The 15,679-nt window shown below is 37.9% G+C and overlaps 1 protein-coding gene across 2 annotated transcripts in view; it reads left to right on the forward strand.

Annotated features, from left to right (window-relative positions):
* Positions 1 to 15,679, forward strand: part of LOC105394449 (nose resistant to fluoxetine protein 6) — a 27,994-nt gene continuing 12,315 nt past the window's right edge. For both annotated transcript variants that reach the window (XM_048626062.1, XM_048626063.1), the window contains exon 1: positions 1 to 841. In XM_048626062.1, the coding sequence (XP_048482019.1) occupies positions 196 to 841 (646 nt within the window). In that variant the 5' untranslated portion in view covers positions 1 to 195. The remainder of the gene's footprint in view (positions 842 to 15,679) is intronic.

Here is a 15,679-nt window from a genome sequence, read left to right on the forward strand (position 1 = left end):
CCCCCAGAGCCTCCGCACCAGTCGCATTTCGACGACGATGCCGCGCGCGCACCTCTAACCACCGAAAAACGCGCGCCCAAAAAAACTTAATTTGAATTTCGAATCCGAAATAAAACAAACGAAAACTTTAGTGAAAAATGACTGTGCAACATTGAATTTTAAGTTTTTTTTTACCAAAAATATACTATTACCAAAATGGGTCCCCTATTAGTGTTATGTTTGTGTCTAAGTGCATCAGTGGTGTACGGTGAGGAGGTCCCGGGCGCGGGGGGCAGCGCGCGGGAGGAGAAACTGCGGAGCGCGCTCATTGACGCCTTCCAGAACATCAAGAAGACATCCGCGCGCGGGCTGGACGACGAGGGGCTCGGCAACTCCGACCTCATCGGCTCGCAGCCGGCCCCCAGCGCCGCGCCCGAGCCGCACGAGTCCTTCGACCTCTTCGCCGACGACGACGGCCTCTCCTTCGCCGAAGCCTTCAGCGAAACCGCCGACGACGCTCACGACCACAGCACTGAGAAGTCGCACAACGTGCAGCACATCGTGAAGGCGCCGGCCAAGAACAAGACGACGAGCAAGCCGGGCCGCGACTCCATCATCCAGCGGTTCAGCAACTCGATACGAACAACGATTAACGAGACGAGGAACATAAGCGCTAAAAGGGAAAGCGCTTCCTACAACGAGTCGGCTTTCCTGGGCATAGACAACACTCTGCGGGTGTTCGACTCGGAGATCCTGGTGCGGCAGTGGCGGCAGCTGCGGCGCGAGGTGGCGGGCCGCTGCCTGGAACACCTGCAGCTTTACGTCGACGGGCTGGTGGAAAAACGACTCTGGGCTATGAAGAGTAAGTTCACTTTTTCTTTCACTTGAATGCGACCGGCGGCGGCGCACTTCCCACTCGCGATGGTGTTAGCTTCCGGAAAATGGGCTATTAAATCTTATGTTGCTGTTCTTGTGGGCTTCATGTGTATTGTTATGTTGGGAAGGCAATTTAGACCATGTTTATGTCTATTGCGTTCAGATTTATATGATATAAGCTTAAGATTATTTTCTTTGATACTTAAGTTAAGAGTTAAGATGAATATGAATGTTTCTATATTTTATGTCAGGCTTTAACATTTTATTATATTTCGGTAGGTATGTAACTACTTTCTTTTAAATCTTAAAAGCCATGCCTATAAAATTTTCGCAATGAAATGCCGTTAAATCTATAGTTGATGACCTTTGCGAATCGATCTGTGGTTCCGATTCTACAACCACTTTACTTACATAATACAATCTTTGTGCAAAATGTAGAATCACTTAGCTTTTCAATCGGGTAATGAATCGTGGTTATGGTGTATTTACTCAGTATGCGATAAAATTATTTGTTATACCCATGACTGTTCATAATTAAATAGCAAGTCAGTAAGTAGTGTGTAAGTAGTAGGTAGGTATAGTACCTACTATATACCTAGTACCTATATCCGGTTTAACTTGAGTGGCTATAAAGTATCTGTGTATTTATTACAGCTATCTCATCATTTTCATTACGAAGGAAGGTAACTTTGATCCAATCTAAAACTATAAAAACAGTCAGTAATATGTATATCTCATTAAAGATATTCGAATGTCGAGTAAAAGATGTCAACAAGTTAAGTACCTAGTAAGTAACAAATCCAAATGCAACCATCAATACATAGCATACATAAACAAATACCTCAAATTTTACGTTCCACAAACTACAAACATTACGCCCACAACACTGACCGCAGTAGAACAAATTGAAAAAAGTAAAAAAAAAACGCGTTCTCTCTCAACGAAACAGGGTTACCTTGCGTAATAAGTGCAACGTCGAACCAAAAAACGGGGCCAACGGCTCTGTTACACCAAAACAAGAACACTGGGCCCGGGCAGACCATAGACGCTGTTACCGATATTACCTTCGTAATAAAGCCTCTTTGCATAAGCACGCTCGGCCGCATCGACGCGCGGCAAATACTCCATACAAAAGAATTCAACGCGCAAGTTCGTGCTATCCGCCATTGTTAGATAAATTCTATTTAGCACAATAGCTGTTATTATAGCTAGATTTCGTAGTTGTTGACGTTGTTGAGGACTTAAGTAGATGTTTATCACGTAGGTTAGTTATTTTCTATTAAATAAATGTATATTTTAAATTGGTTGCGTTGTGTTATGTGCATGCAATGGTAAGATTGTTACTTAAATTTTTTCTGGCCTTTACGCAATTTACTTTATACTTAAGTAGATAAAAACCACCACTTATACATAACATATCTTATTACAGTAATTATCCCCATCGCATCAGTGTGCCACGTGTGGGTTTTGATTATTAATTTAAATTGTGATACCTCGTTGTCATTTACACAATCATACAAATAGCTCCTGTAGCGAATAAACTGAATATGTATATTACTAAATATGTAGGTAGGTACTTATGAGGTTAACTATGGATAATAAAATCAATAAATTGTTCTTCTTCATGTAAATTATCAAAACTTAGCACCTCTCTGCACCCAGATGTCACCGTCTCACTCGCTCACGTCAACTCACGTGAGAGCGTGATGTGTGAATTAGTTCAATTCCCGTCGCTAGGGCCCTTTCTCTGTGACATCAGGATTTACTATTGTGTTGCACACGGTCTAGATATTTCACTTCTTGTTTCACTCTGATGTAATTTTATTGGTATTAAACGTATCGTAGATATTAGGTACTATTACGGGCTGGCTTTGATGATAAATTACGAAATCACCGGAGATCCTTTGTTAAGGTACGGTTCGTTTGCTTTCCTATAGGAAACTTATGCAAGATTTAAGTTATAATCATATTTCACTGACGGACGAAGTTTTCAGTAAGTCAGAATTATTTATGAATGTTTTATATAAAAGCTCACTTTTGTTCCTCTCAGGTGTAAACACAAAATAGTTATCTATGGTCCTAATATGTATGTATGTATCTATGTAGATATCAACTCCAGCTGTCTACTGATACTATGATATTATATCCTAGATAGGAATCTATCAAATTTAGCAGTCCCGTTCATACCTTCTTATCATAATTAGCCAGTAACAGTCCATAAAAAATGATTCATCCGTTTTTAACTCCGTCAGCCACACAATATGCAAGTCACACTCGGATAATATCACACCTATGAACGTCAAGTTAATCAGAACTTGAGTATGTAATCTGCACCTGTGATGAGCTTAATAGGACTTAAGTTCCTGCTTCGGAAGATTTATTCAAGTAAGAAACTGGGCGCAAATTGCTTAAGGAATGTTAATGACACGATGCTGGCGACGTATCAAAGGCTTTTATTTAATAATTCAATATTTATTCAGGAACTCACGTATTTCTTGTGTGCTGTGTGTACCGGGATGTGTGTAGGTTTTATAGATGTTTGATTTTGTAATCCTTCGACCGATCTCCAGTTTTTTTGTGGGATCGGTCATTTTTTTTCCAAATTCTTACATTTTGTACATTTACCTATCCATATGTAAGTTTAAAAGAAAGTATTTAGCTATTTATAACTCCAGAACCACTCAATCTTTTTGGCTTAATTGGTAGGAACGAAGTTAAGAACAGGAAAAGGATAAAGTATCCTTTTATCCCGGAGTTTCCACGGGAACTTAAGCGGAGCTCGCGCTGGAAACAGCTATGAAAATTATTGCTAAAAGCAATGATTTGAGCCAACTAAATTGAATGTTCTTTTATAAACGAAACTTTATTTAGTAGGTATATTGATACTGTCGCGATGGCGGAAGTGCATTTGCTCGGAAATACGCCTATAACATAGTAATGACGATAACGGTTCATATCGAACCGAGTAGCGTTCCTAATAAGTAATCCATACGACGTAAGATATTACATACGAATTTGCCTGTGCAAGCAAATTTTACATAATGCTTAATCAGTTTGACCACGCGATACACCATCATTTGCATTCACCAATAATTTTAAGACAAATCTCAGAATAATAACAGCACGCGATGACTACAGCTACCTACTCAGCCAATGACCCAGCCACCCCGTTTCTCCGGCACCAGTGGCATGTCACATCAGTATTGGTGCTGTTGGTTGCGCGGCCGGTTGCGTAAGCGACCTTCACTCGTTTCTATCGGTAAACATTTCACAAGCGCCGCATCTCTCAGTTTCCACATGTAGTTACCTCACTGCAGAACAATATGGCTGTGCCTTCCGCGTTTTTGGTGCGTCGGTGTTGTCAGTCTGTCGGGGTTTGCGCTAGTTGGAGAATTCGTGTAGTGTAATCATTTTTGTTTTTTTTTTTGGCAATTGGCAATATATTTTACTTTTATTTGGCAGAATTAAAACCAAAATATATCATATCTATCAATATAATATATAGTAAAGCCTATCCATTAGTATACTATGCGTAGATAAAAATAATAAAAGGATTGACGATGACAATAAGGGCTCGAGAGTTAATTTTAGTGAAGTTCTTTAGTTGAATTATTAAGATTATTATGAGCAGTATTTGAAATATTTGTAAGTAAGTATATAATCATTATGTATACTTAGACCTTTGGGTATTTTGCAAAACGTAAGGCTGGTATCCCGCTCGAACTATCTTGTAGTTTTATGGCGCCGTAAAGTGCACTCCAGCGCTGATGTTACAAAAGATTATGTAGGTTTGCTCATTTGATTGTGATTGTCCATCGAGTAATTAGGACATGAAATACAATACTAGCCATTTACTTACTTACTAAGAAAAGTAGAATTGCTTTAGTATATTATTATCGTATCGAAGGATTAAATTAGTGCATACCTACTTCATAGCACAGGTTTGATAATCATAGCTTTTTGAAGTACTTGTTCTCGTATTAAAAAATCATTTTATAACTGAAATCCTGTTCCGTTTATCAACTCATTTACAGTTAGGTGAGTATAATATCGCAAATTAAGTAAGTATTGAGTATACTTCTTACTTTAAAGCATTTTCATCCGTCACGACTAATTATGCAGTTGCAAAAAATCCTCATTGTGATGTAAAACACAAACAGAACCTCCCTCATGCTCATGCCCAATGAACAATGCAGATAATTAAATTACCTAACATTTAAGTATGTTGAGTTTCTTTAGCAAAATGGCACTGAGTGACAGTTGGACGGCCGAGCGGCGCGAGCGTGTTGCGAAAAATTAGGAAATTCTACGTTTGTTGAATGTCTGAGTGGCAACGTCAGCACCGTCAGTAGGCTTTTGAGGGGAAAGGCTTGAATTATATTGGAACTATTAAAAGAGAGCCTTCACAGGGTTTTAATTAGGTATAAGGTTGGGAATAATTTATTATAGAAGGGGTCCTTTTCCGTTTTCCATTAGGTATTATAACGGAGAAGCTAAAGATATATGTATAGGTACGCAGGCTTATTTCTACAATGTACATACGTATTACTTATAATAACAAATACCGAAGGTATTTTAAAATCGTATAAGGAAACATCAACAGATTTCCTATGTGTGCATAGTAGTATCTACAATTAAAACAAACCTACGTGTCCCTATCAGGGACATGCTTAGTGCGATGCGCAGTCATTAAATATACTCACTTGCAACATTGATGTGAACTCCTAAGAGGTGTTTACATTTCATTAACATTCGTATTAAGTTACTAAGTTTAGATGGCACAGAAGTCCGTGATAACAATTGCGGTGTTAAACTAGCTGATTATACAGGGTGTAACCAAAGTTGTAAATAACTATTGTAGTCCGAAAGGGAAAGACTGAGTACCTAGGTCATTCTGAACAACATTTGTTCTACTACTTTTTTAGAAAATTTCTGATTACTTATATTAAAAGCTGCACTGAATATTAAATGAAAATCATGAGGTTACCATGCGTCCTGCAAGTTCGTAAAAGTGAGTTGCCGTAGTTCACCGTACTTGTGAGTGTGACCGCAAAGTGTCTCAAAAGCGAAAGTAAAAATCATGTAGACATGTACTCGTAGGTACCTACACTGGTTTAAAGGATGTAAAAAGAAAACGCATAGTTTTGGCGTAGGTAATTCAATTTTAATATATTTTATAATATCGAAAATTCTCCTTTTGTTTGATTTATCACCGTTACAAAAATAATAATAAGATGACTTAGGTAAGTAATTACTTAATAAGACTGGAAGTACGTACAAATAATAAAAAGGTTGTAAGTAGGTATTGGCTATTGTTTTGAGAATACAAATTAACTGTAGTTTGTCATATTCCCACCCATATCCATTCCAATAACATTGAATATCCTACCCACAAACGAAGTGTAATGTTCCTCTGAGAAATGAGAAGCAAAAAAGGTAGGTAAATAATAAGTTTATTTTGCTTCTAGTAATAATTATACAAAAGTAAACCATAATGGTTTATTATTATGAAAATAAGTTTAGTATGTAGTGTGTAGTATGTATGTACTTATGCAAAAAATATAAAAAAGTTTATATTTTACTTTGAAATGGCTATGGAGCAATTTCAACGTCGTCGGCCGCAGTGTATCTACCGGACATAAGGTACGACTTAATTTACCATGCCCATTCCTCTGTGCCACGCAATTAACAATACCAACAAAGGGCAAACTACAAATTAAGTTAGTGGCACACCCAGTGGCATTATAATAATAATATAATAACAGCTGAGCTAAGCGACACACGAGCACAATGGTTCCCAGGCCTATTAGCTGACCGCTGCACCTCGGGTTAAGGCTACCAAAAGACACGCCAGCACGCGTCTACCCAACGTAATAAGCATATATATCCATGTTTCGTCAACACTAAGACGGGTTTTGGTTGAGAGATGAAGCAAACTGACCATTCTTTTTGTAAGTGAAACATGTGATTTATACGAAGGGCAGCAGGTTAGTTTCTCGCGTTGGTCAACATTATTAATTTCGAGAGCTCTGGTTGGTAACGAAAGTATAATGACCTCTGTGCCAATCTTAATTTATTTTATAACAAAACAAGTTATGTACCAAACAGTTTGATAAATTCCCACCAGTATTCTAGCGTCCATCAACTACACTCACGATGAGAAATGTAAAAGTTCCAGCGACATATGGAACGTCAATGGCAGGTGGAACATTTTCATTGCTCGTGAGTGTATTTACCTTTACCTACCAACGGCCAGGACATAGAGACGAGGAGAGCGATATGCCATGGAATGGGAACCTACGGTAGCGAGTTCACAGAGTGCCATCTGTGCCGCGCTGCTCTGCCCTTCCTCATGCAGATAATACTCGCTTCCGGTCGAAGCAGTTTTACAACAGCTACAAATGCTACCAGCTCCAAATCAGGGATTTATATACCTTAGGTATATGCACAAATGTTCCATTAGAGAGAGATACTTACACTCCACATACATTAGAATAGAATTGGTAGTTAGGTATAAACGTTTCTTAATTTCCTACAATATTTTCTTTTCCTTTCCCACCTTTCTCATAAATACTAATCGGTTTGCTCATAGACCTTTCGGTTGGCGGTCACGGCGCACACTGAACAAGGCGGCGGGGACCGGTTAGGTTACATACACCATAGCAATATGCAGCCATGTGTCTTACTTTCTTTACGTAACGTGCGCGTGCGCCTGCGATCAGATATGTGCGGATTTGTTTGACTGTCTCATACGAGTTATGCGCTACTGTATGGCGAAGTATTTACATTGTAGCTACACCGACCGCTGTACCGACGACTTTCAGGAAGCCCATGGTCTATGAGGTAGCCATTAGTGGTTGCATGATGGTGTCCTGTGGCCAGCAGTGGCTATGATGAGGCAGCCACACACTACTTATCATGATGATACTGTTGTCAAAGTTTCAGATGGTGCGATACCTAAATTTCCTCAAAAACCAGTCATCATCATTATAAATTAATTCGTAATTCGAGAACAGATGGATAAGGGTTTGTCACAAGTAGCGCTCAGTCCACGGCCTTCCTCATCCATCCACTATATACCCACTACCAAGACAGCCAAGAGTTTTATGTCCAGTATCTTATTTGAGAATGTCAATCTAAGTAATAATAAAGCAGCTCTAAATACGCGGGCGGGCGCAGCTTTACTTACCTAGATGAGCACTGGTTTTAAACCACAGAGCCATTTGTTAAACAATCTTAGTGGTTACTGTACCGTGAGAATATGTTTAGGTACGTAAATAAGTACTACCTTACTTACTTACTCCGCTGGCTCAGCGACCCGAAGTGGACTCAGACACAAGAAGTCGCCACTGGTCTCTATCCTGCGCAGTCGCTCTCCTGCCTGTAGTTGGCGCAGGTCCTTGCCGACTTCATCGCTCCAGCGATATTTGGGACGGCCAACTGTTCTACGACCGCTTGGTAAAAATAAGTACCTACTTACATTAAATTAAATCTTTTATTAGGTCTTCTTGCGTGTCGCTGTCGTAAATGTAAACAAAATCAAATCCAGCCCAATAAGATGCAACTTTCATTGTTTCCAGTGGCCCTAGAGTAATTTTATTAGTTATAACCTTGACCTTGACCTTGACTTATATTCTGTATAAATACGTGTGATCATTGAAATTGTGTCAAATCAAAGTGACAAAACCATCAATCTTCACTGATAACAGAAAACCAAAATTATCTTTTCAAAACGTAGCTGGTTTAATTATTCCATGGTATCCCGTTGAATTCTTTTGTATGGAAAAGCAAACGACACGTTAAATAAGTAAAGAAATCGTAAAAAATGGGTTTGGTAAATCAAATGCTTTATTTCTGCTATTATACGGAATCTAAAAATATTTTTATTTAAATATTTAGTAACGTATAATGTGATTTTATCTAATTAATTATTAATCTAATAACTTAGCCTCATAAGGATAACGTAGATTATTTAGAATAAGGTACTATTATTTACACCTACATAAATGTACAAACCTATGACCTATACCCTACATTATATAGGTACTAAGCAAACAGATATATGAAATACGAGTTCCACTAAAACTATGATAATTTGTGTCCGCTGAGTAATTTAATATTACGTGATGTTGGTGTAATTCGCAACATTGGGAAAGGCAATGAGGTTACTGGGTAAAGCTAACTAGCAAATGAGTTTACAGCAGCAGCTTATGTACTTACATATATGTGTACGAATCATGTGTGGGACTTCAGTACCATTCACGATATTGTTTATTATTTTTTTTTAATTGAAAAGCTCTGAAGACGGTTACCAAAATTTAACTAGATAAATGTGCACTGTCTAAATTAGAATTTTGAATAAGTTTATATATTTTTATTCAATATTTAGTACCAATCTATAGTAATAACCAATCAAGGTGATATTGTTCCTGAACTAAATAAAAAAATAGTACATTCTGAAAAGATTTAAAATAATATTTCTAAAGCTGGGGTTTTAATCGACAATAAATATAATTTCTAAACTTGACTCAGTGTATCCTCTATCGGTTATTCAATTATCTCATAAAAACAACATATTTCGCTATATTTTGCAAGATTTTAAACTGAAAATTTATTAATCATGTCCCACGTAGCCGTTGGTATAATTAAATTATCTAGAACTCAGTTTCAAAACTAGTCTCAACCAGGAAGAGAACTAGAGGCAAAGACCTCAATACATATTGTAGAGCAACCGGACCGCAGCAGAATCCATAGTTCTTATTACGGGTAAATAAAGATAATTTTCCCATAGGTTTTTGAAAATGAGTCTTGAAAAATGTTAAAGCGTTTACTTTACTTACTATTGTTAACATGGGCGTACCCAGGTAGGGGCAGGGGGGGGCAGCTGCCCCCCCCTAGAAGATAAAATAAACTTAAATTTTCCGGCCAAGTGGGAATTAAAAACGTGTTACCTACTCTGCGCAAAATGAAGACAAGTGTTGGAAAAACATAAAATAATAATTTAAAAAATTAAAAAACCGACTTCAAAAAACCACTAAAATGTAAGAAATAATTTAAGGTTTACACAAGTTCTACTCGTATGTGAGAGTACGAGACGTTGTTGAGGAGTTCCCCTGACTGCCTTCCGTTTCCATCATCAGATCAGCTCAAGGTCACAATCATATTTTTTTGTTATAAGAACTATATTTACGTTCTTAATTTCATTAGAATCGGTTAATATGTGCCCAAAATGGAAATTCATACCCTGTTTTTACCCCTTTACCCTAGCCTTGGGGGTGAGGTAAAATTCTGAAAAAAAATGGGACCACCAGGGAGCTCCACCCAATACAAAAAAAAAAAGAATTTTCAAAATCGGTTCATAAACGGCGGGGTAATCGGTGAACATACATAAAAAATATATATATAAAAAAAAAGATCCCGACGAATTGAGAACCTCCTCAAAAAAAGGAAGAGGACAGTAATTTCTATGCGTAGCTTTTCTAGAAAAAGAAATATTTCAATAGTTTCCCGGGTTCACCAGGTTTTTAGACAGAGTTGCATGATCGGTCCCGTAAGAACATTGGTTTGTTACAAAAGAGTTTTTATATAAAATTATTGATAATTTTCTTGACTTTAATTCTAAAATAACTTATTCAACATGTTTACTTACTGCCAGTTTCTATAACTCTATCTATCCATAACTGGTAGTTACTTTCATACGATTTTGACATAATCAAAAGTAACAATCTGTCAAAATCGTATGAAAGTAACTACCAGTTAAGGATAGATAGAGTTATAGAAACTGGGAGTAAGTATTTTCGAAGGTTTTTGCAAGTATATAAATACGATAAAATTAACATTTAAAATAAACGGTAATAATACCCTCAATGATAGAAGCAGTTGATGGTATTACCGCCACCCCGTGACGATTGCTACCTGAGCTGCGGCGCTCCGTTAGGTGTGTTTTAAACTTTCGATAATTCTTGACTGCCTCGACGTACAGATACCTACGGTTTTGGTATCATTGTTTAGCTTATTTCAAATAGTTTTAAATTAATACATAAAAATATCATCGAAGGGGGCTATTTTCAAAGTAAATGTAAATTTTTAAATAATTTTTTTTTGCGCCAATAAATTAGATTAGGTGCTTTTAACTTATTTTATGTACCTTTTTAGCAGTTGTGGATATTTTTATTGGATACAAATGGCTATTTGCCGATGAAATCATTTTATTTCATGTCCGTAAGGCGTTTAATTAAATCTCGAGATATGATTTGTTATGAAAACTAAGTACCTATCTAAAACTTTAAAATGGCCGCCATTTCTAGAATATTTAGATTTGACCCCACACATGGGGGTTTTTTCATCGATGAAATTACTCGTAGAATCCACCCTTAAAGTTTGTTGGGTCCGAAAAACAACACACTGTATAATCGTATACAAAAATATTATATTTAATGATCAACCAAAACCCTTTCTTTTCGATCTTCAAAGTCAAAAATGGCTTAAAGATGGCGGTAATACCTGCATTTACGTTAAAATTAAATATTGTACAATATTCGTTATAGTAGGTATAGGTTAGCTACGCACTACAAGTAAATTTTCATGATTTTTGGTTACAATCGACCGACCATCATCTCGAAATAGGTATGAGCTGCCCCCCCCTAGCTGAAATCCTGGGTACGCCCTTGATTGTTAAAGTGGTTCTTGCGAGATAACGGCGACTTTTTGTTTAAACTTGTGTAATATTGATTTCAGTAACTATACATGTATAACTATTATATCGATAAGATGGTACCTAAATGAATCCACCTGGATACTATATTGGAAAGGATTCTTTTCTGCAACATTTTTAAGGTCTCATTAAGGAATTTCTCAAAGTATGTTACCTATTCATATATAAGGAAGCTTTTCTTATAATATGTTACCTATATAGGTGTACAAGGTGGCGGAGGTATATTATACAAATAGCCCGCCCCAGGACGCACCTTTAGGGTTAAATGTGGGGTGACTATGGGATCCATGGTAAATGAAGAATGCAGGATTTCTTGAGGCCAAACTATTTACTGAGATTATACACATAGTAACCAATTACATTTTCAGTGTGTGAGCTAAGTGACGGGCGCGAGACGACTAGAGCGTCTGCGCATTGTTCGCTACTGGAAGTTACTAGAAAGCTTACATTGCAAAACGTGACTATAACATGTGTCGCTACATCACTTCCCCCGTTTTTCAAAATTTTTGTCAAAAATTTTCAAGTACAATACGTAATACCTATGTTACAAAAGCCTCTCTTACGGAGCTTTAAACTTGAAACATACAATATCAAACAAAACAGAAATCACAAAATTACATTTCAATACTGATACAAAATTAACAAATCAAACTTATAAATCACACAATAAACCACTTGGTAAAACTACGTAGCACTATGTTCACTCGCGACGCGCTTATCACATTCCGCTGACCGTGCAAGATGAACGCTGCTACCTCGGTTCTGCGAATCGGACCTTGTGTATGATTGAACCATGTGAATTTCCGATCTAAAAATAGCTTCTTTCTTAGCACTTCTCATCCATCCTGGCGGGAACTTCCTTGAGGACCCTCGAGTGAGCCTCCGCGTGGGTGACCAGTCCACTATGCTCCAGCTCGGCAGCCTCGCAGCGAGGAAACCGCCCAAAACTCGCTAACTTCAGAAGCGCCGATTACCGCCCGTTGACCTTCCGTCGTGAACGCGCAATCGTACCTTCTATGTGTTCCGCTCGTCCAGGTCCTGACTTGAGATGCTTCGATACGCTAATTAGTTTTGCGTTGCGTAGCCAAATTTGTGAAGGGGTGATGCACTTCCAGTAGATGATTTTCTTGATGTTTGCGCCTGTTACCCCACGGCCTTGCTGGGGGAGCCGTCTCGTCCACGCCGTTCCATGCTGCGCCGCGTCATCGCCGTGCTGACTCCATCGTTTCTTCCGAAGGTTGCGTGTTCAGTTTGTCGGAGGTCATCAATTTAGGGTATAGAGGTGACTGGGTTGTGGTAAATGACGAAATGCAGGATTTCTTGAGGCCAAACTATTTACTGAGATTATACACATAGTAACCAATTACATTTTCAGTGTGTGAGCTAAGTGACGGGCGCGAGACGACTAGAGCGTCTGCGCATTGTTCGCTACTGGAAGTTACTAGAAAGCTTACATTGCAAAACGTGACTATAACATGTGTCGCTACACACCCGACACAAAGGTTCCCATCACGCTGGTAGCATTATCATATTTATTTATTGAAACTTAGTGTGTTAGCACACACACTGCCTGCTAACTTAGAAAAATAATGGAAAGTAAAGTTGTTTTTCGACTATTGGTGTAACGTGAAACGTGTTAACTTAATTTGCCAGCAATTTCTCGGGCCCTTTGGGTCTGTAATATCATTTATGTAGGTGTACAAAGGTATTCGACATGTTGAAATTTAACTGAATAGTGGTTATTGAGAAAACAATTTGAACAAACTAGTTGAAAGTAAACTACCTTAGGTACCTACTAAGATAAGTGTTTGTTTCACAATTTGTACAAGTTATATATCATAAAAATATTCTCTGAAATTATTATTTGGTATTTAAACGATGGACTAAAGTGCTGCTTAAAGTTAAAAATATGGACTGTGTAAATAAGATAACAATCTGCGGTTAAATAATATAAATTTGAAAAGAGTTTCGTACACTTCACACATGGTAGGTAAACTCTTTCATAGAACCTTCACAGTGGCTGGGCGCGCTCCTGTTGCAGGGGTCACTCCAAATTATACAAATGTGAATAACATTATGAACTTATTTGAATTAATAAAAAAACTGCCCGTAAATAGTCAATAGCAGAAGTTAGGGAGGTACATTGAGATCATTTCCATGCTTGGCAAGCGGGTTGGAGATATCACACTTTTTTAAGGAACACTTCCAACACCCAAGAACAAATATTAACTTTTCTAAACAAATATCTGCCCCGGGGAACGAGTCCAGAACCAGGTCAGCAGTCAGATTCACAAACCATAACCACTGAGTCTTCCGCTAATCTTGGAAATGAACTGACTTTTGCTCTCGAGTCTGAAATAAGGCGAAATGATGGCATCCCAACCCAATACACAATACAGCCATGTAGAGTAAGTATATTAGGACACAAGTAACAGAGAGTGAACATGTCTTGTCCATCCTGCAAGGCAGTACATTATTCTAAGGTGTAAGTTTTTAATGTTACTTCATTGGGAGTGACCCGCCGGGCTCTAATAACACAATCGGTCTGAAGGGGCAAAGCCCCCGTTTCCTGGTCTTACTAAACTTTCTAACACGCTGTATTGAGCACTGTGTGAGGGCCAGTAAATTGCTCCCACCCAAGTAGGTTGTTAAACAAAAGAAGGATTTAAACCATAAATTATACATTTCGATCTTCCTACCATAATTATGGGATCACGGAAAGTTTATGACATGGGTTATGTAGTTAGGATAAGATAGGCAGATAGTATGGGAGGTACTTTTTCCACATATTTTTATTATTTATTCATAATCTACTATATTTATTTTCTTAAAAACTAGGCGATGGCAGAGGTCAATTTAACAACAATACGTCAACCACCTAGATGCCGTCAGGATTTAGTAAATTCGTTTAAAAAAACATAAACAATTAAAAGTAAGAATTAAAATGTTTATAAAATAAACATCTTCGTCTAGCCGGCCAGCATTACGCCACCAGAGACAAGATAGAACAGAACAATAAACATGGCTGCACACGCATCACGCATGCGCCGCACGCAACAACAATGCTCCCGCGACGTCCCATCTGACCCACATTCCTCACAACCTGTTCCTACTGCTTAAGATAACATAATTAGAGTTTTTTATAAGTACCAGCTTTATCTTGCCACATGGACATGGCTTGAGCTATTACACCGTGTTTTGAAATTAGAAGTGGACGATAAGCAATTAAAGTTTATCATGATGTGCAAGCTATTTAGAATCATTTCAAAACTATTTCAATTAAATTGAACATGAAAATAACTACAAGCTTGCAATTTTCTAATAGAAACATTCATCTATGGATCTACTAGGGGTGAAAGATTATCAGTGAGCCTACTATATATCTTCTTATTCTTAGTTCAAATTAGCGCCAAGCAATTTCGAAGCTAATAGCTCATTGTCGTAGGTCGTAGTCAGTTCCACTTTCGCATTGCATTGTTTTTAATATGACGTTACGACATGCGCAATAAGCGCAGTGACACCCGTCACCTGTGTGTCACACGCGTGTCACTCGGAGAAAGCAGCCTGCGCTTGCGCAATGTGACGCTCACACGGGGCCGCCAAAATGTGATAGTTTACTTTGGCAACCATTGTTTTAAGCACTTGACAAAATAACATTATGGATGCACTGTCATTTAAAAAAAAAAGAAGGAAATTCTACTTAATAATGTCCGTTTTTAAGGCTTAAATTAAAAATAAACCATACGCAAGTTCAATAAGTAATAATTATCATATTTTCATAGTACCTATAGTTATACCATATTTATATTCATAGACAATACACAAAGTTCTTCTTCTAAGAGAATCGTTGACAGACACTGTCCTGTCACTGTGGTGAAATGATTGGCCAGTCAGAATAGCGTCTGATATAGTCGGTGCACCCCCGAACAACCGAAGTTACAAACCATGGACACCCAGGCAGGTTAAGCTTAAGTCACCCCTCTTTTCCCATTGTGCGTTTATAATAAGCCACACCGGCTTGAACTAAAGTACCATACTCCTATTGTGCTATATTCCTATCACTACTAAACTTCAATTTCAAAAGATACTAACGTATAGCATCACGGCCTT

Source organism: Plutella xylostella, chromosome 15 (genome assembly GCF_932276165.1).
Source record: "Plutella xylostella chromosome 15, ilPluXylo3.1, whole genome shotgun sequence".
NCBI lineage: Eukaryota > Metazoa > Arthropoda > Insecta > Lepidoptera > Plutellidae > Plutella > Plutella xylostella.